At 57.1% G+C, this 24,902-nt stretch overlaps 2 protein-coding genes and 2 long non-coding RNA genes across 6 annotated transcripts in view; 2 read left to right on the forward strand and 2 right to left on the reverse strand.

Annotated features, from left to right (window-relative positions):
- The window catches only part of LOC149120984 (uncharacterized), a 28,017-nt gene extending 24,094 nt beyond the window's left edge, over positions 1–3,923 (reverse strand). Inside the window, exon 1 of the long non-coding RNA XR_016225280.1 lies at positions 3,717–3,923. This is a non-coding gene — a long non-coding RNA (uncharacterized LOC149120984). The remainder of the gene's footprint in view (positions 1–3,716) is intronic.
- LOC138843095 (cocaine esterase-like) lies at positions 1–24,692 on the forward strand. 3 transcript variants are annotated; one of them, XM_070062576.2, is made up of 12 exons: positions 15,887–16,082; positions 18,814–19,018; positions 19,911–20,049; positions 20,691–20,824; positions 20,906–21,164; positions 21,572–21,670; positions 21,940–22,080; positions 22,176–22,256; positions 22,477–22,621; positions 23,009–23,146; positions 23,627–23,699; positions 23,924–24,692. In XM_070062576.2, exons 1-12 carry the CDS (start codon positions 16,004–16,006, stop codon positions 24,105–24,107), a joined length of 1,677 nt encoding a protein of 558 aa, XP_069918677.1. In that variant the 5' UTR covers positions 15,887–16,003; the 3' UTR covers positions 24,108–24,692. The 3 variants fall into 3 exon arrangements, with proteins under 3 accessions (XP_089176330.1, XP_089176329.1, XP_069918677.1); XM_089320203.1 differs by lacking the exons at positions 15,887–16,082; positions 18,814–19,018 and adding an exon at positions 7,214–7,420; XM_089320204.1 differs by lacking the exons at positions 15,887–16,082; positions 18,814–19,018; positions 19,911–20,049; positions 20,691–20,824 and adding an exon at positions 1–134.
- LOC149120983 (uncharacterized) overlaps positions 1–24,902 on the reverse strand; it is a 110,264-nt gene that overhangs the window by 43,968 nt on the left and 41,394 nt on the right. The window lies entirely within an intron of this gene.
- LOC138846539 (cocaine esterase-like) lies at positions 1,158–2,486 on the forward strand. Its single transcript, XM_089320087.1, has 4 exons — positions 1,158–1,169; positions 1,225–1,365; positions 1,719–1,902; positions 2,303–2,486. The coding sequence occupies exons 1-4, from the start codon at positions 1,158–1,160 to the stop codon at positions 2,470–2,472; spliced, it is 507 nt and encodes a 168-aa protein (XP_089176213.1). The 3' UTR covers positions 2,473–2,486.

Consider the following 24,902-nt stretch of genomic DNA (forward strand, 5'->3'; position numbering starts at 1 on the left):
GTGATGGTGTGGATCCACGGTGGTGGGCGGACTACGGGCATGGCTTCCATGTATGACGGTTTTGCACTGGCAGCATTTGAGGACGTGGTGGTGGTCACCATCCAGTACCGCCTGGGAGTCCTGGGCTTCTTCAGGTGAGACCGGGGCTGGGGTGGGCCCTGCGGGATGAGTGGCACCAGAACAGCCCTCTGACCCCTGTCCCTGCCCTTCTCAGCACTGGAGACCAGCACGCCGCCGGCAACTGGGGCTACCTGGACCAAGTGGCCGCACTGTGCTGGGTCACTGTGCTGGGTCACTGTGCTGGCCGGGTCACCATTTTCGGCGAGTCTGCGGGTGGCATGAGTGTGTCATCCCATGTGGTGTCACCCATGTCCCAAGGTCTCTTCCACGGAGCCATCATGGAGAGTGGGGTGGCCCTGCGGCCCAGCCTCATCCCCAGGTCATCTGAGGTGGTCTCCACTGTGAGTGTCCTCACTGCCCAGGCCTGCTGCTCCTGCCTATACTTCGTCTCTGATCAAGGGGCACAAGGAGGGAGGACCATCGGGTTCTCAGGCCCTGCTGCCTACCATTGCATTACTGAGACGCTCTAGGGTTAGAAGCCACACACCTGTGTCCCAGCAGAGGCGGAGGTGGTTCTCAGCTCCACCAGCTGCCTGCCCTGAGCCCCAGGTTTTCAGCAACCAGCTCAGCAGGTGCTGCCCACTGGGGCTGGGCGGTGCCAAGTCATGGGGAAGGAGCAACAATCAGCTTCCACTGCAGCCGTGCACACACCACACCCTGTGTGATCTGGGGTGCAGCTGCCTCCAGTGGGGCCGTGGGCAACCCCTGGTCTCCAGCATGGCTGTGCCAGCCCCTGTGTGATCCCGTTACAGGTGGTGGCCAACCTGTCTGGCTGTGACCAGGTGGACTCTGAGACCCTGGTGCACTTTGCGGGCCAAGAGTGAAGAAGAGATGCTGGCCATCACCACAGTCTGGCCCCGTGCACTTGGGTAAAGGGGTGATGGGCTTGTGTGCACCTCATAGTCCCCGGGACAGCTTCCTCCCATCCATGCCTCCTGACATCCCAGCCCTGGATGGAACAGGGGACCCAGTCCTGGATGCCAGGCTGGAGACCCCATAGTGGGAGTGAGCACCATGGGCTGATCGAGGCATGGGGGATGGACACAGAGGTCAATGAGAATATGTGGGACACAAGCTTTCTCCATGACCCTGCGTGACCCCTAGATCTTCAAGGTCATCCAAGGCGTGGTGGATGGAGTCTTCCTGTCCAGATGCCCTGAGGAGCTACTGGCCTCGGGTGACTTTCAACCCGTCCCCAGCATCATTGGTGTCAACAATGATGAGTATGGCTGGGTCCTCCCCAAGGTGAGCCCCACCCACCCCGGGCTCCTGAGTTCCCCCATAGCCCAAGAGGTAGGCAGGTTTCCGGGTTTCAAAGCTCCAGATCCAGCCATGCCACTCTTGGGAATCTCCACTCTCCACTCAGCTCCTGTTCACCATGGACCCTCAAGAGGAGAGAGACAGAGGGGCCGTGAAGGAACTCAAGCAACAAAACAGCCCCAACAGAGCCCATATTAGACACCTGCCGCACAGGGACGCCAGGAACCAAGGCTCATATGTGTGTTTGGGGAGGGGTCTCCCGGAGCCTGGTTCTTCCCCCAGTTTCTGACTATGCAGGACCTCCGTCCCCCAGCCTGAGGCTGCTGCCTCCCTCCCAGGAGCTGCTCCCCTCACTCCTTCCCCTTCCCCTGGGCCAGATGCTGCCTCCCGCTTTGGGGGACCTGTTGATGGACGAGTACATGGGGAGCAATGAGGACCCCAAGACCCTCACGGCCCAGTTCCAGGAGATGATGGCAGACGCCATGTTCGTGATGCCTGCACTCCGAGTAGCACATTTCCAGCGTGAGTTCATCTGGGACTGAGGCCTCAGGGCTGGGTCCTTTCCTGAGGGTGATGCCTGTCCTGTCCAGGTCCCAGTCCATGTCTTAATGGGGTCCTGGTGTGCCAGGAACTTGGTGTTGCTCCTCCCAGTAACCCTCCATGACAGTTCCGGAGATGGACATCTCCACTGTGGAACAGAAGAAAAGACTGGGCTGAGTGAGCTCCACTGATTGTTTCAAGACCTCACAGCCACAAACCTCAAGGCTGGATCTAACCCAGGGCTTGCCCACTGCACCTGTTCCCCCTGCTACCTCTCCCCAACTGTCCAGGACCCAGCCTGGTGCAGCAATTACATTTCGTCACCATGGTTATTGTAGGAGAACACCGGGAAGGGGCCACCCATCTCCCTGTCTGTCCCCAGGTACCCACGCCCCTGTCTACTTCTACGAGTTCCAGCATCGGCCCAGCTTCACAAAGGACCTCAGGCCGCCCCACGTGAGGGCTGACCACAGCGATGAGGTTGTCTTTGTCTTCAGATCATTTCTCTTTGGCAGCAAAGGTGAATCTTCCTCCATTACCAGGATGGGATGAGGTCCAGGCCCTGCGCCCTACCTAAGGATGAAAGGACGAGGCTCAGTGGGATCCAGGGTGCATTCAAGGAGCAGAGCTGGGAATGGAATCTGAACCCCTCAAGGCACAGCCTGTACCCCCTCCTCCTCTGTCTGCCTAGGAATGAGTGTCCCTCTTGGGTGCACAGGGATTCAAACTCATCTCTGTTTCATATATGATGTCCCAGTGTCAGAGAGGAGAAACCGTCCTGGAAAGGAAGAAGCCAGTGTCCAGGACTTAGGGGCTGACTGGGGACGTGGGGCTTGACAAGGCTGGGAACAGCTGGTGAGGGGTGACGGCAAGGTTGAGGGTATCCTGGGGTCAAGCTCCACCTGGGCTGGGAGCGAGGTGCATGATGGGGCAGCAGGACTGGGGTGGCCCAAGCTGATCCTGCCCCTCCCCTCTGTAGTGCCCCTCACTGAGGAGTAGGAGCTGCTGAGCAGGAGGGTGATGAAGTACTGGGCCAACTTTGCTCGCAATGGGTGAGCCGACCCCCCCCCAAATCCCCAGGGACCTGGGACCTTCTGCCCTCCCTCCTGTGGGGGGACCTCCCCAGCATCCAGGGTCCTAAGTCACGTGACAGCTCCCTCTCCAGCTGCAGGACCCACTGGCACTCACAGGGACCCTGGGACCAGGCACACTCTTCCCATCTCCCAGTGACCTGGGGTGGACCATGAGCTGCTCACCCAGAGGATCCCTGTTGGGGAGGGACAGGCCAGGTTAGGATGCTGGGTCCCCATGTGGAGCTGACCCTAAGGGGAGTTCGTTCAACTGCTGCTTCTGGAAACCCATTCCCCACTCCTCCTGCCTGCAAGGTGGCCTGGCCAGAACCCAGATCGGTGGGTTATCAGGGTCTGGGCAGGATGTGAAGTGCAGGATGCTGGGCTTCTGGGGCTCCACAGCAGGTGCTGGGGTACAGGCCCTTCTCACACACACTCAGAGGCTGTTTCTGACCTCCACCTGACAAAAGCAGCAGCAGCCACAGGCAGTGCACAAAAGCAGCTTTGATTTCAAGGAGAGAGAGCGTGACCACACCTGCACGCCTACTGAGGGCCGCCACCCACGGAGAGACCCTCAGCAGGAATGGGCCAGGGTTGCCAGGAGGAAGAGAGGAAGAGGCAGCCCAAGGAGGATTCCCAAGCACAGCCAGGGGCAGAGAGGGCCCTCCCCTTTCTCATCCCAGGGGTGGTACCCTAAATGCATAACCCAGTGGGGTGGGATCTCACCTGTGGGAATACTGAAGGGATGGTTATGGCCCCTCCATCCAGAATTTCACTTCTGAAGTAGCACCTTGACAGTAGGGACTCCATTTTGAAGCACTTGAGACTGCATTTTGGGAAAGTAACCCCCACCGTGAGACTCTGGTCTGAAACTATGATCTCAAATAGTCGGACAATAGCAGCGCACTACATCACCCTTGGCAGAGCACAAAAACCCCCTAGCATGCTTGCTCAAGCTTGAAAGTAGAAAGGTTGCACCTGGGTTAATGATAAAGATGTGATTTGTCTATGTCTTACACATAATTTGAATTAATGTCAAGATCATAAATGATAATTGTACGATTGTAACTAGTATTGTCAAGATTATGATGGATATTAATTTCACCTAGGTCTTAGGTTATGTTGACCCTAGTAACTATGTACTCTCTTTGGATTTTTTTCTTTTTTGTACCCTCTTTTCATCTTAGCAACTGTATATAGTAACCGTGCATTCCCCCCCTTCCCAGTTTTGCGGTTTTTGCCTTTATAAACCCTAACCTTTGGTTATTCGGGGCTGCTCTGTTCATGTATGATCAGACAGCCCCAGCATGCTGGATAATCAATAAAGCTTTAACCCTTTGCTGGTTGCATGAGAGAAAAGTCTTTTGGAGTCGTTCCTCGGGCGGTGGGCTTTTTCAGACTCTAACACTTCCATGTTTCCATCATGGCTTCTCCTTCCTGGTCCCAGCTGAGGCACAGGTGCATCCTGGGAAAGTGGTGTAAAAGACTGACAAGCAAAGGGATAAAGTTGCAATGCAGGGCTGGCAAAGTTCCAGCTCCAGAATTCCCGTGGTTCTTCCTGCCTGGTTGCCAGGTATCAGGACCAGCAGGTTTTCACTGTCAAGTTGAGACAGAACTGTGTCTCAGAAGAAGCTGGGGACACAGCACACATTGGGTTCACCCTTAGTTAGTGCCATGGTCACTGCCTCTCAAAACCTGGACCCTGAGTGAGCAGGGAGGGGATGGGCAGAGTCGGGAAAGGATGGAGGAGGGGCCTGGACCCAGTGGGCACCCAGCCTGGAAACCAAGGAGGAGCTTCCAGGATCCGGGACAGTGACACCTGCCAGCCTTGGCTCAGGTGACCCCTGGGGCAGGGGCTGTGGCACAGAGCAGTAAGCCACCATCTGCAGTGCCTTCATCCCATGTAGGCACAGAGCCGAGCCCCGGCGGCTTCACTTCCGAACCAGCTTCCTGCTAATATGCCTAGGAAAGCAGCAGAAGGCCCATGTGCTTGGGCCCCTGCGCTCACCTGGGAGACCCAGAAGAAGCTGCTGGCTCCTGGCGTTGAGCTGACCCAGCCCTGGACGTTTGTGACTGAACTTGTAGATGGAAGATCTCTCTCTGTGTTTCTCTTGATTTTTAACTCTGCCTTTCAGATAAATAAAAAATAAAAAATCCCTTTTTAATGGTTTATTCCCCTTAGAAGGCCCCCTGGTGTCCTGCTTCCTGTATGCCTACACTATCTCAGACTAGGACGGCAAGGACAGTGAAGTTGGTGACTCCAGGATTGAGGCGATGGACAAGTACCCCCGAGCAGCCCGGTGAGAGGGGAGGCAGCCATGCCTGGGTCCCTACTGACCTCTCTTCTCTCAGTCTGATCTCACCAGAGGCGCTCAAGCCCCACCCCCACGGTGTGCCCAGCCTGCTTCCTGCCCAGGCCAGGGCCGAGGCCCTGGTCCCAGCCTGGAGCACTGGGTGCAGCCTAAGGGACACAGAGGTGTGCACGTGGGCCTCCTTGGAGCATGGGGCTGTACCGAAGGGGAGCTCGGCTCGGCGCCATTGTCTGCGGTCTCCTGCTGCACCTGGACCGTGGTCATTGTGAGGATTCCAGGGGCAACAGGGACCAAGGTCAGATCGGCCCAATCCTGCAGTTAGAGCCTGAGGCCACAGGAGGGCAGCGCCTGGGGGGCTGGAGCAGGTGAGGGGACAGTGGGGGACCTGGGTGCCCACCATGGTCTCCTGAGGTCCTGGCACAGAGGAATGAGCCCAGCACGAAGGCTCTGAGCAGCGCTGGTCGGGTCAGCAGCCGGGACAGGAAGGGGCGTGGGAAATGGGGCCCTTTCCCTCCCTTGCTTGAGGCTGTGGTGACTGTGCCCTCCCCAGGACAGTGATGAACCTGCCCTGGGCTATGTGTCTGCCAGGGTCTCCTCTGACCCTGTGCACCTGGCAGGGGTCCTCCTGGGCTGGATCCAGGGCAAAGCTGACCACACCTCCGTGCCTGGCATTCTGGGAGCCCAGGCCAAGACGGCACCACTCCTGGGTGTGTCCTGGAGCCTTTATCTCCTCATTCCAAAGGCCCAAGACTGGAGCTGGCATTGCAGAGCAAGTCAGCACTGTGCACTGGCGGCCCCTAGGAACACTGGCTCCAGCTCTGCCTGCTGGTCTCCCAGTGCAGCTGCCTGTAATGTGCCTGGGAAAGCAGTGGAAGATGGCTCTGTCCCAGGCCCCTGATGCTCCCACGTGGGAGACCCTGCTGGAGTTCAAGGCTCCTGTCTGAGGCCTGTGTGGGGCCTTTTGGAAGCTGAACCAGCAGATGAGTTGGTAGAAACTCTTTTCTGACCCTGGGCTTCCCCATTAGGTGACTTCGTCACCTCCTCCCTCACTGGTCCCCAGGTCAGCTGTGCTTGTCCTGTCCTGGGCACAATCACCTCCCTCCTCCATTCATCGCACCAATGCCATCTCTTTTAGAGAACATGCTCTCTTTCTGTTTTTTTTTTTAAATGATATGTATTACAACATGATGTCCAGATGTTTTATTTTTCTTGAAAGATTTCTTCTTTATTGGAAATGCTGAGTTGCAGACAGAAAGGGAAAACAGATCTTCCATCCTCTGATTCCCTCCACATGTGTGCATAATAGTCAGGGCTGGGCCAGTCCAAAACCAGGAGCCATCCAGGGCCTCCAGGAGGGTGCAGGGCCCAGGCACTGGGGGATTCTACTACGTTCCCAACCCATTAGCAGGGAGCTGGATCCAGGTGAAGCAGCCAGGATGGACCTGTGTAGGGGATGCTGGCCATGCAGGCTGTGGGTGCACCCGAGCGCCACTACACCGCCCCCTAGAGGACGCTTCCTTTCTTCCCTTCTTGTGGCCTGGAGCATGAGCCTCCTAGCAGGGGAGCCTGGTCAGTCTGGTGCTCACAGCTCTACCTCCTGGGACCGAGGGCAGTCAGCAGAAAGGACGCTCTCCTCGCCCCCAGGGCTGTCACCTGCGCTGACTCCTAGTGCTCAGGGAGGGTGCTAGGTCCCAGGAGCCTCGGGAGCTGTGGGATGTCCTGGGCTGGGCAGGGACAGCACTGCTGGCTGGGAGATGGGGGAGAGTTTCTCATGCAGGACGTTGGTCAGGTCAGTGTTTGTAGGTCTGAGGCCTTGGCAAGCCTGAGGTGCTGATACCAAGGAGAGGCCACAGCAGCAGTGTGGGAGGGCAGCTCATGGAGAGCCCACACCTTATGCGCCTCTCTGGCCACAGGCCAGGACTCTGCCATCCCCATCCGGAACACGCACACGGGGCAGGTGCGCGGGAGCCTGGTCCACGTGGAAGGCACCGATGCGGGCGTCCACACCTTCCTGGGAATTCCCTTTGCCAAGCCACCTCTGGGGCCGCTGCGGTTTGCACCTCCTGAACCTGCTGAAGCTTGGAGTGGAGTGAGGGACGGGACCTCCCACCCAGCCATGTAAGCGCTCCCAGGGCACAGGGGAGCTCCGGCCCTGGGGGGAGGTCAGGGGAAAGATCCTCTGAGTACTGGACCAGGCCCAGCTGTCTGGGACAGAGCTCCCATAACCAGCTTTCCCTGTGTGTGATGGCTCCCTCGTGCGTTATTCAGTGAGTCTGCTTAGGCTTTCTGGATTCAGTGACCATGAAATGCTTTGGGGCCAGAACGTGGCACTCAGAGCACATTAAATCCAGGTACAGAGAGAAAAGCAGAGACGCTCTCCCCGTGTCCAGGAGAGGCCACAGGCTCTCTGTCTGCAGGGGGCGCTGTGTCTGGGTGAGGTTCACCTGGCTCCACATGCTTGTAGGAGGCCCCGACTCCATCAGCAGATCCTGCAGCTCCCTGAGATGGGCACCAGAGGGGGTCGTCATGGTCACTGAGCCAAGGGCAGGGCAAGGACATTGGCCAGGGACCCGTGTATGCCCTTAGGACTGGAGACTGTGGGAACGGGGAGGTTCCTGAGTCTAGAGTGAAGGTGAGGGTCGTCTACTGCCCTTCCTGGGGAAACGCCATCCGTCCATCCAGGCTTGCGTGCGGGAGGCTGGCCTGCTCCGGCGTGGCTGGGTCTGGGCATCCAGCACTGAGTGTCCCTCCTGCAGTCACCACTTCCCAGAGTCCCCTGTCAGTCAAGAGTGGTCCCCAGACTCTCAGACACCTGAGGTTCCCTGATGTTGGACCTTCCCAGCTCACCCAGAGTCTAGGACCTGGATCCTGGTGGGAAGTGTCTTATGGAAGCCCATGAGTGAGCAGGGCTGTAGGAGGAGGCCTGGGAGGGTCGGGCACACTAGACCCAGGCTCTAAACTAATGGCTGCCTTGGGTGGCTCCAGGTGTCTGCAGGACTTGGCTATGATGGGTCAAGATGTTCTGCAGGTGACCTCACCCTGCCTTCAATCCCCATGTCCGAGGACTGCCTGTACCTCAGCATCTACTCGCCTGCACATGCCCGTGAGGGCTCTGACCTGCCTGTGAGTGTGGGGAAAGAGAGCATGCACTATGAAAGAGATGGCATTGGTGCCATGAATGCAGGAGGGAGGTGACTTGCCCAGGACAGGACTAGCACAACCTGACCTGGGGACCAGCGAGGGAGGAGGCGATGAAGTCACCTAATGCGGAAGCCCAGGGATTACTAAAGAGTGTCTACAAACGAATCAGAACATTTTAGCCACACATCAGAAAATAGGTTAGGGACTAGAAATCTGGCATAGCAGGTAAAGCCGCCATCTGCAGTGCCAACATCCCATAAGGGTGCCAGTTTGAGTCCTGGCTGCTCCACTGTGCATTCAGCTCTCTGCTCTGGCCTGGGAAATCAGAAGTTGGTCAACTCCTTGGGCCCTGCACCCACATGGGAGACCTGGAAGAAGCTCCTGGCTTTGGATTGGCTCAGTGCCAGCCATTGCAGTCAACTGGGGAGTGAACCAGAGAATGGAAGACCTCTCTCCTCTCTCTCTCCCTCTCTCGCTCACTCTCTCTCTCTTTCTACGCAATTGCTTCTCTGTAAATCTGCCTCTCAAATAAAATGAATCTCTCTAAAATAAATAAGATGTACAAATATACACATAAACCTGAGGATCTCACACAAATGAAGAGAAAAGCACGTGGATCCAACTACCTCTGTGGCTTCTTGTTTGTAATTTGAATTCATTTATTTGAAAGAGAGACACAGACAAACACAGAGAGACAGAGATGTCCTGTGTGCTGGTTCCCTCTCCAAATACTCACCACAGCTGGGATGGGGCCCTGATAGGCCAGGAGCCCTGAACTCTCTCGGGGTCTCCCAGTGGGAAGCAGGGATCAGTACCGGAGCCCCCCTGCTGCCTCTCAGCCTGCACGTTAGCAGGAAGCTGGAATCAGGAGGTGCCGAGGCGGGACCCGAGCACAGGACTCAGGGCTGGAGCGTCCCCAGCGGTGGCTCCACTGCTGCTCCAATGTGGCCCCTCATGACCTATGTTGTGCCACGAATCAGATATGAAAAGGACGAGATGTTCTATGGTGAGAACACAGCACCACATGCTGGTCTTCCCTAAACAAGAAAAAACAGCAGCAGAACCCTAACAGCTGAACCTGATGGAGCCTCTAGGTACAATTCCTGTGTGCACAGGGTGAGGGGACAGAGGAATGGCCAGAAGACACCACAGGGACGGTGCCTCCCCCTCCAGAGAGAGCCAGGGGTACACCGGTTTCTCAACACAGGAATCAGGAGGAAGAGCACAGCGAGGCACAGGGGGAGCTACCCTTTGGCATCTGAGGATTTGTTGCCCCATGTTAGCAGGTCAGGTAACCCATCCGGTCCTGAGGAGGGAGTTCTCCATGGAGCGTTTCTTGGAGGAAGGGCAGGGACACCTGGGAGGTCATCAGGGTCTGGGCAGGATGTGAAGTGCAGGATGCTGGGCTTCTGGGGCTTCCACAGCAGGTGCTGGGGTTCAGGCCCTTCTCACACACACACAGAGGCTGTTTCTGACCTCCTACCTGACAAAAGCAGCAGCAGCCACAGGCAGTGCACAAAAGCAGCTTTGATTTCAAGGACAGAGAGCGTGACCACACCTGCACGCCTACTGAGGGCCGCCACCCACGGAGAGACCCTCAGCAGGAATGGGCCAGGGTTGCCAGGAGGAAGAGAGGAAGAGGCAGCCCAAGGAGGATTCCCAAGCACAGCCAGGGGCAGAGAGGGCCCTCCCCTTTCTCATCCCAGGGGGCGGTGCCCGAAATGCATAACCCAGTGGGGTGGGATCTCACCTGTGGGAATACTGAAGGGATGGTTATGGCCCTCCATCCAGAATTTCACTTCCCTGTTTCCATCATGGCTTCTCCTTCCTGGTCCCAGCTGAGACACAGGTGCATCCTGGGAAAGTGGTGTAAAAGACTGACAAGCAAAGGGATAAAGTTGCAATGCAGGGCTGGCAAAGTTCCAGCTCCAGAATTCCCGTGGTTCTTCCTGCCTGGTTGCCAGGTATCAGGACCAGCAGGTTTTCACTGTCAAGTTGAGACAGAACTGTGTCTCAGAAGAAGCTGGGGACACAGCACACATTGGGTTCACCCTTAGTTAGTGCCATGGTCACTGCCTCTCAAAACCTGGACCCTGAGTGAGCAGGGAGGGGATGGGCAGAGTCGGGAAAGGATGGAGGAGGGGCCTGGACCCAGTGGGCACCCAGCCTGGAAACCAAGGAGGAGCTTCCAGGATCCGGGACAGTGACACCTGCCAGCCTTGGCTCAGGTGACCCCTGGGGCAGGGGCTGTGGCACAGAGCAGTGAGCCACCATCTGCAGTGCCTTCATCCCATGTAGGCACAGAGCCGAGCCCTGGTGGCTTCACTTCTGATCCAGCTTCCTGCTAATGTGCCTAGAAAAGCAGCAGAAGGCCCACGTGCTTGGGTTCCTGCACTCACCTGGGAGACCCAGAAGAAGCTGCTGGCTCCTGGCGTTGGGCTGACCCAGCCCTGGACGTTTGAGACTGACCCTGTAGATGGAAGATCTCTCTCTGTGTTTCTCTTGATTTTTAACTCTGCCATTAAAATAAGTAAAAAAATAAATATATCACTTTTTTAATGGTTCATTCCCCTTAGAAGGCCCCCTGGTGTCCTGCTTCCTGTATGCCTACACTATGTTGGACTAGGACAGCAAGGACAGTGAAGTTGGTGACTCCAAGATTGAGGCGATGGACAAGGACCCCCGAGCAGCCCGGTGAGAGGGGAGGCAGCCATGCCTGGGTCCCTACTGACCTCTCTTCTCTCAGTCTGATCTCACCAGAGGCGCTCAAGCCCCACCCCCGCGGTGTGCCCAGCCTGCTTCCTGCCCAGGCCAGGGCCGAGGCCCTGGTCCCAGCCTGGAGCACTGGGTGCAGCCTAAGGGACACAGAGGTGTGCACGTGGGCCTCCTTGGAGCATGGGGCTGCACCGAAGGGGAGCTCGGCTCAGCGCCCTGGTCTGCGGTCTCCTGCTGCTCCTGGACCCAGGTCACGGTGAGGATTCGCAGGTGGGGACAGGGACCCTGGTCAGATCTGCCCAATCCCGCAGTTTGTGCTGTGAAAACAGAACCTGGGAAGTTGGAGTGGTCGGAGAGACAGTGGGGACCCAGGCACCCACCATGGTCTCCTAAGGCTCCAGGCACTGAGGAATGAGCCAGGCATGAAGGCCCTGAGCAGCGCTGGTCGGGTCAGCAGCCGGGACAGGAAGGGGCGTGGGAAATGGGGCCCTTTCCCTCCCTTGCTTGAGGCTGTGGTGCCATAAGTGTTTCCATGCATGTGCTGTCACACATGTCCCAAGGTCTCTTCCACGGAGCCATCCTGCAGAGTGGGGTGGTCCTGCTCCCCCGCTTCATCACGAACTCGTCTGATGTGATCTCCACAGTGAGTCCCCTGCACTGCAGAAGCCCCAGCAGCTTCTCCAGGACCTGTGGCCTGTGACTTGATGGGAGAGACATGGGAGAAAGGTTGTGTGTGAGCAGGGCATCGGGGAGGGCGGACTGAGGTTGGCAGGGAGAACCTGGAGAACCGACCTGCTGTCTCACCTCTTGTCTCTTAGCGCCTCTCTTACTCTGTCTATTCACTGAGCCTAGTAAGGACCACCGGAAGCCTCAGAGCTGGCGCATGCCCGGAATTGTGAAGGGTGGAGGGGTCGGCATTCACACGGCTCTGTAATTGCGGTGATTGAGTTTGCTTGTGCCCTGCCACGCTGTCACCCTGGGGACCTCCAGGGTGGGCACAACCATTCTAAGCAGCTGTGCTGGTCACCCTGACTGGTACCTGCGAATTTAGGGGAAGTTGGGGCAACATTGCACAATCAGGGCCAGCGCTGGGGCTCAGTGGGTTGAAGCTGTGTCTTGCAGCCTCAGCTCCAATATGGGTGCAGGTTCGAGTCCTGGCTGCCCCACTTCCTATCCAGCTCCCTGCTAATACGCCTGGAAAGCAGCAAGGGCCCAAGTCCTAGGTCCCCTCCATCCATGTAGGAGAACCAGAAGAAGCTCCTGGCCCAGTCCTGGCTATTGCAGCCATTTGTGGAATAAACCAGGGGATGACAACCTCTCTCTCTCTCTCTCTCTCTCTCTCTCTCTCTCTCTCGTGTGTGTGTGTCTCCTCTCTCTCTAACTCTGCCTTTCAAATAAATGAATAAGTCTTTATAAAAAACATTCATGGAATTAAACCATATTAGTTTATTTTTTTAAAAAAACTGCACAAGTTCTTACAATATCCTGTGATATCCTGGACCACGTATCCGCCCCAGAGAGTCTAGGAGCTGATGGGGGCTGAGCAGAGCAGAAAGAGCTGTAGCCGCCTGTGTTAGGCAGGAGGAAGGGCTCAGGAGAAAGTGCCCGCACCACCCGCAGGGACTGCCGGCTGAATCCTCCATCCACGGCCATCCACTCAGCCGGCGCATTCAGCATTCATGAAGCAAACGTGCACGCAGCTACAAAGGTCAAATCAGATACTTAGCGCTCTTTGCTTTAAGGATCTTTGAACTCTGTCTTCTAGTTCTGTTGACATACACGATAAGGAGTAAACTTCAGTCACCCTACCGTGACCTAGAGCTCTACAACCTCTTGCTTCCAGCTGTATTCTGGTAACTGTTACCCGACCTCTGCAGAGGCTTCCCCTCCTGCCTCTCCTACCCGCTGGTGACCACTGTTGTTCTCTCTACTGCTACGGTGTCAACTTGTGTAGCTTCTACAAGTGAGTGCAGGGGCCAGTGCTGTGGCACAACCAGTTATGCCACAACCTGGGATGCCGGAATCCCATATGGGTGCAGGTTTGAGTCCTGGCTGCTCCATTTCCAATCGAGCTCCCTGCTAATGGCCTGGGAAGCCAGTGGAGGATGGTCCAGTACCTGGGCCCCTGCACCTGTATGTGAGATCTGGAGGAAGCTCCTGGCTCCTGGCTTTGGATCAGCTCAGCTCTGGCCGCTGCAGGCATTTCGGGAGTGAACCAGTGGATGGAAGACCTTTCTCTCTCTCTCGGGCACTACCTCTCTCTGTAACTCTTTCAAATAAATAAAAATAAGCATTGAAAAAAGGGAGTGTAAGCATGGTGCTTGTCTCTCTGTGGCTGGCTTATTTCACTTAACACAGTGTCCTCCGTGCAAACACATTGCACAAGTGAGAGGATTTCACTCTCCTTTATGGGTAAGTCACACCGCATTGTGTATGTACCACAGCTTTACATCTTCATCTGCCCATCAACACGCAGTGCTTCCACAGCTCGGCTATTGCCCACAGTACCGCAGCGAACCCCGGCGCGCAGGTGTCTCCTTGACATGCTGCTCTCACTTCCTTCGGATATTCGCCCAGGATCAGGAATTCACCTGGTAGGTGTGTGTCTAGCTTTTTGAAGACCTCCCTAGATTCCAGCTAACCGTCTAGAGGAGTTCCCCCTCCTCCTCCTCGTCACCAGCATTTATCATTTTTGTCCTTTTGATGGTAGCCCTTCTAAGCAGGGTGAGATGGTGTCTCGTTGTGGTTTTGACTTCTATTTCCTTGATAACCAGTGATGTTGGCTGCTTTCAGAGTTTTTAGATTTTGTGTAGCATCTTTAGGAAACTTACGCATTCAGACCATTTGCCTTTCTAAAAGGCAAATGTTTGAGTTCCTTATATATTCTGGACATCAATCCCTTGTCAGATAAATCATTTGAAACTGTTTCCGGCCTGCACCGCGGCTCACTAGGCTAATCCTCCGCCTAGCGGCGCCGGCACACCGGGTTCTAGTCCCAGGCGGGGCGCCGGATTCTGTCCCGGTTGCCCCTCTTCCAGGCCAGCCCTCTGCTGGGGCCAGGGAGTGCAGTGGAGGATGGCCCAGGTGCTTGGGCCCTGCACCCCATGGGAGACCAGGAAAAGCACCTGGCTCTTCGCTCCTGCCATCGGATCAGCGCGGTGTGCCGGCCGCAGCGCGCTGGCTGCGGCGGCCATTGGAGGGTGAACCAACGGCAAAGGAAGACCTTTCTCTCTGTCTCTCTCTCTCACTGTCCACTCTGCCTGTCAAAAAAAAAAAAAAAAAAGAAAGAAAGAAAGAAACTGTTTCCTCCCCTTCTGCTGGTGTTTCTTCGCTCTGTTGATGGATTCCTGTGACCGCAGGGGCAGGGGCAGCACTCAGAAGCCATGGCTGGTTCTCAGCGGGTACCAAAGGCCACTCGAGGCTGGTCCCGACACTATTTCTCCCTCTGCTGAGGCTGGATCCTGTGCCACGCCGGCTTCCCTGTAGCCTGAAGGGACACAGGCTTTGCAAGCTGCCACTGAAGTGCGTGCCTCTCCAGGGGCTCGGGAATGCCTCGCTGGGTTCAGATCCACAGGTTCCTATGAAATGTGCCTAACACACCTCTCTGGGGGAGCTGGGGACATGGAAAGTCACAAGTGATCAGGGGGATAGACCTTAAGAAGTGCCACTGACAGAGGGAGCCTTGGCCTAGCCGTTAAGATGCCATTTGGGACACCCACAATGATATATTGGAGCACCTGGGTTTGAGTCCCAGATCTGCTTTTTTTTAAAAAAAAATAAATCTGTATTCATTTGAAAAGCAGAGTTTGCGGTGGTGGTGGTGGGGAATCTTATATCAACTGCTTTTCTTCCCAGATGGCTGCAATGGCCAGATCTAGGCCAATCTGAAACCAGGAGCCAGGATCCAGGAGCCTCTTCTGGGTCTCCCATGTGGGTACAGGGGCCCAAGGACTTGAGCCATCTTCTTCTGCTTTCCCAGGTGCAATAGCAGGGTGCTGGATTGGAAGTGGAGTAGCCGGGACTCGAACCAGCGTCCATATGGGATGCTGGCGCCGCAGCGGATGCCCCCCCAGGTCTTTTCTTGATTCCAGCATCCCAGGCACACACACCGAGGGAGAGAGCAGGTGAGAACTCACCTACTTGGATCCCTGACACCATGCAAGAGACCGGGACTCAGTTCCTGACTCCTGGATTTGGCCTGGCACAGGCCCAACCAACGCAGGCCTTTGGGGAATATCTCTCCCTCCAGACACTAAGAAAGTCAATGATTAAACAAAGGGAAAAGAAGGACCAGGGTCATGTGTGCCTTTCAAAAGAGCCGTGACTGAGTAGGGAGGTTCCCGTGGAGACAGCTGAATGGGTAAACTGAGTCCTGAAACTGGGGAGGAGCTGGCAGTGCTGGGGGCAGTCACCAGGCAGTGCAGGTGCCAGCCCAGTCCCGCGTCCCCGCAGGTCATCCCGCTCCTCTCTAGGAGGGGTCCTGATCTTGCCCCAGACTCTCCCGGTGTTTGCAGTCACAGCCCATTGCTCCCTGCTCTCCACCTCCTGGGCCACAGCTGCCAGAACAGTGAGCACAGGAACCCCAGGACAGAGGGGAGGGTCCCGGCACAGCACGCAGGGGCCTGATAGAGGGGAGGAGGCCATTCCTCACCGGTGTGCTGGCCTCTGCCTGCTCAGTCCCACTCTAGCCTGGCCCCCAAGCCCCGCCCCCAGGTTCGTCCCGCCTGCTCCCCGCCCAGGCCAAACTCCCTTTTGGGCAGGTTGGGTGAGGTCCTGATCCTCAACCTGGAGTACCTGGGACAGCCTCAGGGCTGCAGCAGTGCACACGCGGACCTGCCTGGGACCATGGGGACGCACCGAATGGACACGCGGCTCTGCGCCCTGGTCTGCGGGCTCCTGCTGCTCCTCCTTGTCCCGGCCAATGGTGAGGCTCCCGCAGGCGGCAACAGGGATCCGGGTCAGACCTGCCCAATCCCGCAGTTAGAGCCTGCGGCCGCAGGAGGGCAGCACCAGGGCTGGTGGAGGGGTCAGAAGTGACAGCGCAGACCCCAGCACCCAGGGTGGGCCCCTGAGGCTTGTAGAGTGTCAGGGCTGCCCGAGGCCCCAGACACCGAGGAGTGCACCTAACAGGAGGGGCTCTAAGAGGGCAACTTGGGTTGAGTGGTCCAGGCGTTCCCTTCCTGTGTGTGTGGCTGTTGGAGCCCCGACCCGCGGTCCTGAAAACAATTATCAACATCTTCGCCTTGCCAGGGACTCTCTTGGGTGCCCTTGGCCAGAGGCACCTGGTCCCCTCTGAAGGTTAATAGCAGGGAGCATGGGGGCCCCGGCTGATCTCAGAAGCCACAGGGCCCCTCAGCCCACCCGGCTGCCCTGGGGCCAGAGGCTTCCACTTGAAGGCAAAGACCAGGGGCTCTGTGCCTGCCCGGGCCCTCCCTGACCTTCCCAGAGCTCACCCAGGTGAGATGGGGCCTGGGTGTCCGACCCTGAATGCTCTAGGTTGACAGGCCTTCTCCCCCACCCTGTCCCAATCTACTCTGCCCAGGGGCTCCACACTCACCCTCCCCTGTGCCCAACCCAGCTGGAATTCCACCATTCCCCGCCCTTTGCCCAGACTCTCACGGATGTCTGAGCCTGGCAGGAAGCTCAGCCCGGCCATGCAGTTGCCATTTTTATTCATTTATCGATTTTTAAATATTTACTTATTTGAAAATTGACAGAGAGAGGGAGACCAGAGAGCGAGTGCGCTTCCATCTGCCGGTTCACTCCCTAGATGGCTGCAACACTTGGGGATGGGCCCTGTGGGAACCAGGAATCAGGCCCGAGGACCTGGGCCAGCTTCCACTGCCTTCTCAGGCTCGTGAGCAGGGAACTGGATCAGAAGCACAACAGCTGGGATCCAACAGGCACTCTGATGCGGGATGCTGGTGTGACCGGCAGCAGGTTAAGCTGCGGGGCCGAAACTCCAGCCCCAGTGGCTCAAACAGTATTTCCTGTTGCTCTCATGCTCGGAAAGAATCCAGTTGTCTCTTGGTGTTGTCACAGAGTCTCCCAAAGATTAAAAAAAAAAGGCCCAGTTTCTCCCTGGAGGAGCCTCATGTCCACTCCCCCGCCAAGAACACAAAAATAAATCCCTTGGCCGTATTCTAATGAGGAAGTTGTTTTTTATTCCTGCAAAAGTCTTATTCCTCAAAGAAACAATCGAGGGGGCAGCGTGGAAGCCCAGAGGGTTAAGCTGCCACCTGCGAAGCTGGCATCCCACGTGAGCGCAGGTTTGAGTCCTGACTGTTCCACTTCTGATCCCGCTCCCTGCTGACGCCCCTGGGAAAACTGAGGAACATGGTCCAAGTGCTTGGGAGACCTGGATGGAGTTGCAGGCTCCTGGCTTTGGTCTGGCCCAGCCCCAGCCATTGTGGCCCTTTGGGGAGTAAACCTGTGGGTGCAAGATCTCTGAGTCTCTTTTCCTTCCTCCCTCTCTCTGTAAGTAGCTCTGCCTTTCACACAAACACATAAATAAATCTTAGGGCAAACAAAGTAGATGACCACTCAGGACGGAACAGTCACCAGGTTGACACTGAAAGGACACAGGGTGTGTGCGTGTCTGAAATCCAGGTACAAATTGGCCCATAGAGAGCCACAGCTCAGGGAGATGAATGCTAAGGACACTACCTAGAGCTCAGACTCCCCCCACCCCATTTCCCAGCTTACGCTCTGTGTGTGTGTATAAAAGCCCCTTCCGTGAGCCAGAGGAAGGGGAGTTTGAAGCAAAGACTCTTAACTCCCTGGCCCAGCCACACCAATAATAAAGTCTGATTTGGCCACAGGTGGGTGTGTCTGAGATTGGCCACAGGGTGCATCAGATGAGGGGTGCGTTCTGCTGGTCCTCCAGCAGGCTGCAGGCTATTCCTGAACTGGGAGTCTATTCCTGAACTGGGAGTCTATTCCTGAACTGGGAGTCTATTCCTAAATTCCAGAGCGCCTATTCCAAAACTGGGACGCTCGACTTCTGTACGGAAAGCCGCATCGTGTTTGCGTGTATGTGCCACAGTTCTCTGGCACACGTTAAATCATTCCCAGATGAGTTCTACCACACAACGCAAGTGCTGGGTAAGTAACTGTTATATCAGCGTCAGGAAGAGTGAGAGAAAAGTCTGTAATACTGAGCACAGACACACAATATATTTTCCTGAATATTTTCGGTCTGAAAAGTTCATTGCTTCTATGGTTACTGAGCCCACATAGAGGAAGAATGTAATTAAAAACCATGAGTGGAAAAAGGTGACTGGTATCGTGGGCTTCTGTCCACCCAGCCTAGGGCCTCCTGCTCAGGGGCCAGCAAGGTTCCCAGGGCCTTGCACAATGTCCACTGTGCACTTCCATGGCTGTTTATTCCATTCACAGAGATCACTCTGTCAGTTCTTCCACTCGGTGCGATCCCGGCCTCAGCATCAGAAACACACTGCTCTGCTTCCTATCACTATGGATACGCTATTTCTGACCGCTCATTTGAGTGGAATCATAAGGCACTTGCAGGAAATCTGTTTGTAGGTCCGAGGCCTTGGCAAGGCTGAGGTGCTGATGCCAAGGAGAGGCCACAGCAGCAGTGTGGGAGGGCAGCTCATGGGGAGCCCCCACCTGATGCACCAATCTGCCCACAGGCCAGGACTCTGCCAGCCCCATCCGGAACACGCACACGGGGCAAGTGCGCGGGAGCCTGGTCCACGTGGAAGGCACCGATGCAGGCGTCCACACCTTCCTGGGAATTCCCTTTGCCAAGCCACCTCTGGGGCCGCTGCGCTTTGCACCTCCTGAACCTGCTGAAGCTTGGAGTGGAGTGAGGGATGGGACCTCCCACCCAGCCATGTAAGCCCTCCCAGGGCACAGGGAAGCTCTGGACCGGGGGTGGGGGAGGAGATCCTTTGAGCAGTGGGCCAGCCCAGCTGTCCTTTAACTCACACCTGAAAGCCACGATCCTCCTGTGTGCAGGATTGCCATGTGCAAGATTCCAGCAAGCCTGCGAAGGCTCAGGAGGCTCCTGGCTGCTGCCAGGCTCCTGCCCAGGACTTGACACTCAGAGGGCGTGAGCTCCAGGTGCTGCAGAGAGAAGCAGAGACCCACCTCCCCTCGTTCACTTTCGCCACAGGTTCTGTGCAGCCAGGGGCGCTGGCTCTGGGTGAGGGCCAGCTTGGCTCCATGACATCTGTAGGAGTCCCTGCTCTCGCTGACTTCCAGCAGCAAACCCTGCAGGTCCCTGAGAAGGGAACATTGGTGGCTGCCATGGTCACTGAGCCAAGGGACACTGACCAAGGGACATTTGTCTGTCCTTACGACTGAGAGTGTGGGAGCGATGAGGTTCCCAGAGAATCTAGAATTAAGGCCACAGAAGCCCACCTGGCCTTCCTGGAGAAACGCCATCCGTCCACCCAGGCAGCGTGTATGGGAGGCTGGCCTGCTCCGGGCATGGCAGGGTCTGGGCATCCAGCACTGCTGTCACCTCCACTGAGTGTCACTGCAGTCACAACCTCCCTCGAGTCTCCTGAGAGTCAGGAAGTGGTGCCCAAGTCCCTCACACACCTGAGGCTCCCTGGATGTCGGCGCCATCCCGACTTGCCCAGAGTCTAAGAGGTGTATCATGGTGGGAAGGGCGTAGAGTAGGACCATGAGTGAGCAGCGTTGCAAGAGGCAGGGGATGGGGAGGGTCTGGTGTGGGCCACTGCAGAGCCCTGGACTAGCATCTTGCCTTGTGTGGCTCCAGGTGTCTGCAGAACTTGGCTATGATGGGTCAAGATGTTCTGCAGGTGAACATCACCCCACCTTCCATCCCCATGTCCGAGGACTGCCTGTACCTCAACATCTACTCGCCTGCACATGCCCGTGAGGGCTCTGACCTGCCTGTGAGTGTGGGGGAGGGTGGGCCGGGGTGGGAGTGCATTGCCTTCTGCTAGAAGATGAGAAAGGAGAAGCTGAGCACGGGTGTCCTGTGAGCACACCCTGTCCAGAAGCCTCTCACTCTCAGAGCCAAAAAGAGCTGCTCCCCCATGCTGGGCAGCTGAGGCCTGGGCGTGGTGTCCCAGGGGCCTGTCTGCTGTCAGAGGTCAGAATGAGTGGGTCCTGGATGGCCCCAGGATACTGCCATCATCCTCTTACCCAGGAGACTCACTCTGCTGTGTGGTGAGGGCTGACCTTGGAGGTCACACAGGACATCAGCCATGGATGCTTGGGCAGCCCCTGGGGAGGGAGGGCACTTTGAATAATATCCATATGGAAGGACCAAGACTCAGCCCTTAGCTTTCCACCTCACTGCAGGTTCTGGAATTGATGCAGCCAAGCTCTGAAACAAGGGCTAGAACTCCAAGGATGGGAGGCTTGGCCTTCCTGCTGGCACTGGGTCCCTGGCTCATGGCCCAGATCCTGCTGTCTGGGTGGAGTTCAGTGTGCTGGGCACCTGCACAGATCCCAAAATTGGTTAGATCAATTTGGAGATGAGCAGGCTTTACACTGGGGGGAGCCACAAGGTCCATCCTTGACCCCCCAGGTGATGGTGTGGATCCACGGTGGTGCGTTGACTATGGGCATGGCTTCCTTGTATGACGGTTCTGCGCTGGCGGCATTTGAGGATGTGGTGATGGTCACCATCCAGTACCGCCTGGGAGTCCTGGGCTTCTTCAGGTGAGACCAGGGCTGGGGTGGGCACTGCGGGAAGAGTGGCACCAGGACAGCCCTCTGACCGCTATCCCTTCCACTTCTCAGCACTGGAGACCAGCACGCCACCGGCAACTGGGGCTACCTGGACCAAGTGGCTGCACTGCGCTGGGTACAGCGGAATATCGCCCACTTTGGAGGCAACCCTGGCCGGGTCACCATTATCGGCGATTCTGCAGGTGGCACGAGTGTGTCATCCCATATGCTGTCACCCATGTCCCAAGGTCTCTTCCACGGAGCCATCATGGAGAGTGGGGTGGCCCTAATGCCCGGCCTCATCACCAGCTCATCTGAGGTGGTCTCCACAGTGAGTGTCCTCACTGCCCAGCCAGCACTGCTGCTCCTGCCTCTCTTAGTCTTGCTGAAGTGGTCACTATGAGGTCATTGGGTACACAGGCACTGCTGCCTATCTGCGAACTGCTGAGGAGGTCTGGGGTCAGAATGTGCCATCTGAGCCCCAGTGGTAACAGAGGTGATTCTTGGCTCTGCCACTCTGCCCGCCTGAGCCCCAGGTTGTCAGCAACCAGCACAGCAGGTGCTGCCCACTGTGGCTGGGCGGTGCCAAGTCATGGGGAAGGAGCAACAATCAGCTTCCACTGCAGCCGAGCACACACCACACCCTGTGTGATTTGGGGTGCAGCTGCCTTCAATGGGGCCGTGGGCAACCCCAGTCTCCAGCATGGCTGTGCCAGCCCCTGTGTGGTCCCATTACAGGTGGTGGCCAACCTGTCTGGCTGTGGCCAGGTGGACTCTGAGACCCTGGTGCGCTGCTTGCGGGCCAAGAGTGAAGAGGAGATGCTGGCCATCACCCAGGTTGGGCCCCGTGCACGTGGGTGAGGGGGTGATGGGCTTGTGTGAACCTCATAGTCCCTGGGGCTGCTACCTCCCATCCATGCCCTCCTGACATCCCAGCCCTGGAAGGGAACAGGAGGCACAGTCCTGTATACCAGGCGGGGGACCCCATGGTGGGAGGGAACAACCTGGGCTCAGCCTGGGCTCAGCCAGGCTTGGGGGATTTACAAGGAGGGCAGCGTAAAATACCTGCAACAAAAACTTTCTCCCTGACCCGTGTGACCCCACAGCCCTTCATGCTCATCCCAGGGGTGGTGGACGGAGTCTTCCTGCCCAGACACCCCGAGGAACTGCTGGCCTCGCCTGACTTTCAACCCGTCCCCAGCATCATTGGTGTCAACAATGATGAGTATGGCTGGGTCATCCCCAAGGTGAGTGCCCATATTGCCCATGTGGTGGGCAGGTTTTTGGGCTTCAAAACTCTAGGCACAGCCATGCCAACATGGGACTCTCACCTCTCCATCAGCTCCTATTTGCCATTGACCCTCAAGAGGAGAGAGACAGACAGGCGATGCGGGAGATTACGCATCAAGTAACAAAACAGCTGGTGAGGCCCCCAGGCTCCTGCCACAACAGAGCGCATCCCAGACACCTGCCCACACAGGGACTCTGGGAACAAAGGTTCTGCCGTGTGTTTGGGTGGGGTCTCCTGGAGCCTGGTTCTTCCCCCAGTTTCTGACTATACAGGACCTCCGTCCCCCAGCCTGAGCCTGCTGCCTCCCTCCCAGGAGCTGCTCCCCTCACTCCTTCCCCTTCCCCTGGGCCAGATGCTGCCTCCCGCTTTGGGGGACCTGTTGATGGACGAGTACATGGGGAGCAATGAGGACCCCAAGACCCTCATGGCCCAGTTCCAGGAGATGATGGCAGACGCCATGTTCGTGGTGCCTGCACTCCGAGTAGCACATTTCCAGCGTGAGTTCATCTGGGACTGAGGCCTCACTCGCTAGGGGCAGCTCAGAGCTGGGTCCTTTCCTGAGGGTGACACCTGTCCTGTCCAGGTCCTGATCCATGTCTTAAGTGGGCCCCAGAGTGCCGGGGACTTGGTGTCACTCCTCTCACTAAACCCCCATGACTGAACCTGGAGATGGATATGTCCTTTATTGAACTAGGAGGCGACATCTGAGTGAGCTCCACTCACTGTTCCCAAACCTCATAGCCACGAAGCACAAGGCGAGATCTAATCCAGGTCATGCCCACTGCACCTGCTCCACCCGGGATTCTGCTATACTGCCAGGACCCAGCCTAGTGTGGCCGTGATGTGTGGTTCCCATGGTCACGCATCTCCCTGTCCATCCCCAGGTTCCCATGCCCCTGTCTACTTCTACGAGTTCCAGCATCAACCCAGCTTCACAAAGGACCTCAGGCCGCCCCACGTGAGGGCCGACCACGGCGATGAGCTGCTCTTTGTGTTCAGATCACATTTCTTTGGCAGCAAAGGTGAATCTTCCTCCATTACCAGGATGGGATGAGGTCCAGGCTCTCTCTGAGGGGCTCTGCACCCCCCATTGGGATGAAAGCAGGAGGCTCAGATGGGATCCAGGTTCCAAAGTCTTATAGCTCAGAGGGCGGAGCCAGGTTTGGGTCTGAGAGCCCCCATGATGCAGCCTCTGCTCCCTCCTCCTGAGCCCTCCCAGGGATAAGTGTCCTGCCTGGGTGCACATGGGTTCAAAGTCAGGTCTGTTTCCTTACAAATGTCCCAGGGACAGAGGGAAGCAACCGTCTTGGTAAAGAAATATGCAGAGTCGATGACTTAGGGGATGAATGGGACATGAAAATGACAAAGGCTGGTCCTAATGGTGAAGGAAAGACAAACAGGTTGCGAGTAGCCGAGGGTCTACTCCACCTGGGCTGGAGCGTGGTGCATGATGGGCTGCAGGACTGGGGTGGCCGAGCTGACCCTGGCCCTCCCCTCTGCAGTGCCCCTCACTGAGGAGGAGGAGCTGCTGAGCAGGAGGGTGATGAAGTACTCGGCCAACTTTGCTCACAACGGGTGAGAAAACCCCCCCTTCAAATCCCCAGGGACCTGGGACCCTCTGCCCTCCCTCCTCTGGGGGGACCTCACCAGGATCCAGGGACCTAAGTCATGTGACAGTCCCTCGCCAGCTGCAGGACCCACTGGCACTCACAGGGGCCATGGGACCAGGCACACTCTTCCCATCTCCCAGTGACCTTGGGGTGGGCCATGAGCAGCTCACGTCTGTGTCTTGTCTGCAGGAACCCCAATGGCGAGGGCCTGCCACACTGGCCCATGTTCGACCAGGACGAGCGATACCTGCAGCTGAACGTGCAGCCTGCAGTGGGCCAGGCCCTGAAGGCCCGCAGGCTCCAGTTCTGGACCCACACCCTGCCCCAGAGGGTCCAGGAGCTAAGAGGAGCTGAGCAGCACACAGAGCTGTAGCTGCCTGTGTGGGGGTGGGGGACAGGGGCTCCAGTGCAGGTGGGGCCCCGATGCACTCACACACATCCACAGAGAATGTATTGGGCACTCTAACGTGGCCACTCAATCCTCCCTGCCTCTGTCAACTCAGCTGACCATTGGGGGGAACTCACGGCTTGAGGTTCATTGCCAAGCCTGCCCTGGGTCCCTCGTGTGAGACACATTCCATACACCCTCCTTGGAGCTGTGTTGGGCAACACCAGTGCCCGCCCAGCTTCCTCAACACCCACTGTGCCCTGGGCCCCTCCTGCTTCTTGCCCCTCCACCTTCTCCGCACCCTCCCTCTCCTCTCCTCCCAGCCCCAGGCCCTCCCCACAAGGAAGGAGCTGGGTTGGGCATTGTTGCCCACCCCTGGGTGCCTCAAGCCCTCCCCCTACTCCTCCTCCCAGCATGCCTGTGATCTCACATCTCTTAGAGGCCACAGAGGACCCGGACTCCACGAGTCACCGTGGCTTCGTCCCTGCAGGCTGCCATGAGTGGCGCCCTCAATCCCATCCATGCAGCACAAATAAAGGGTTCTAGTCCTTTCACACTGAGTCACATTCACCTGAGTGAACCTGCCACTTTTTTTTTAGACCCTCAGCTCTCAAGAGACACCTGGTTACCTGCACAGCTGGGATACCATGAATCATTAATGCAGTAACCTAGAGTATAGGGCTGTTGCTTTGCACAGGGGTTCAAGCCTCTAAGCATGTCGCTGGCATCTCATATGAGTGACAGTTGAGGTTCCAACTGCTATACTCCTGATCCAGATCT

This window comes from Oryctolagus cuniculus, chromosome 18, assembly GCF_051225735.1.
Source record: "Oryctolagus cuniculus isolate XC-2025 breed Fujian yellow rabbit chromosome 18, ASM5122573v1, whole genome shotgun sequence".
Classification (NCBI taxonomy): Eukaryota; Metazoa; Chordata; class Mammalia; order Lagomorpha; family Leporidae; genus Oryctolagus; species Oryctolagus cuniculus.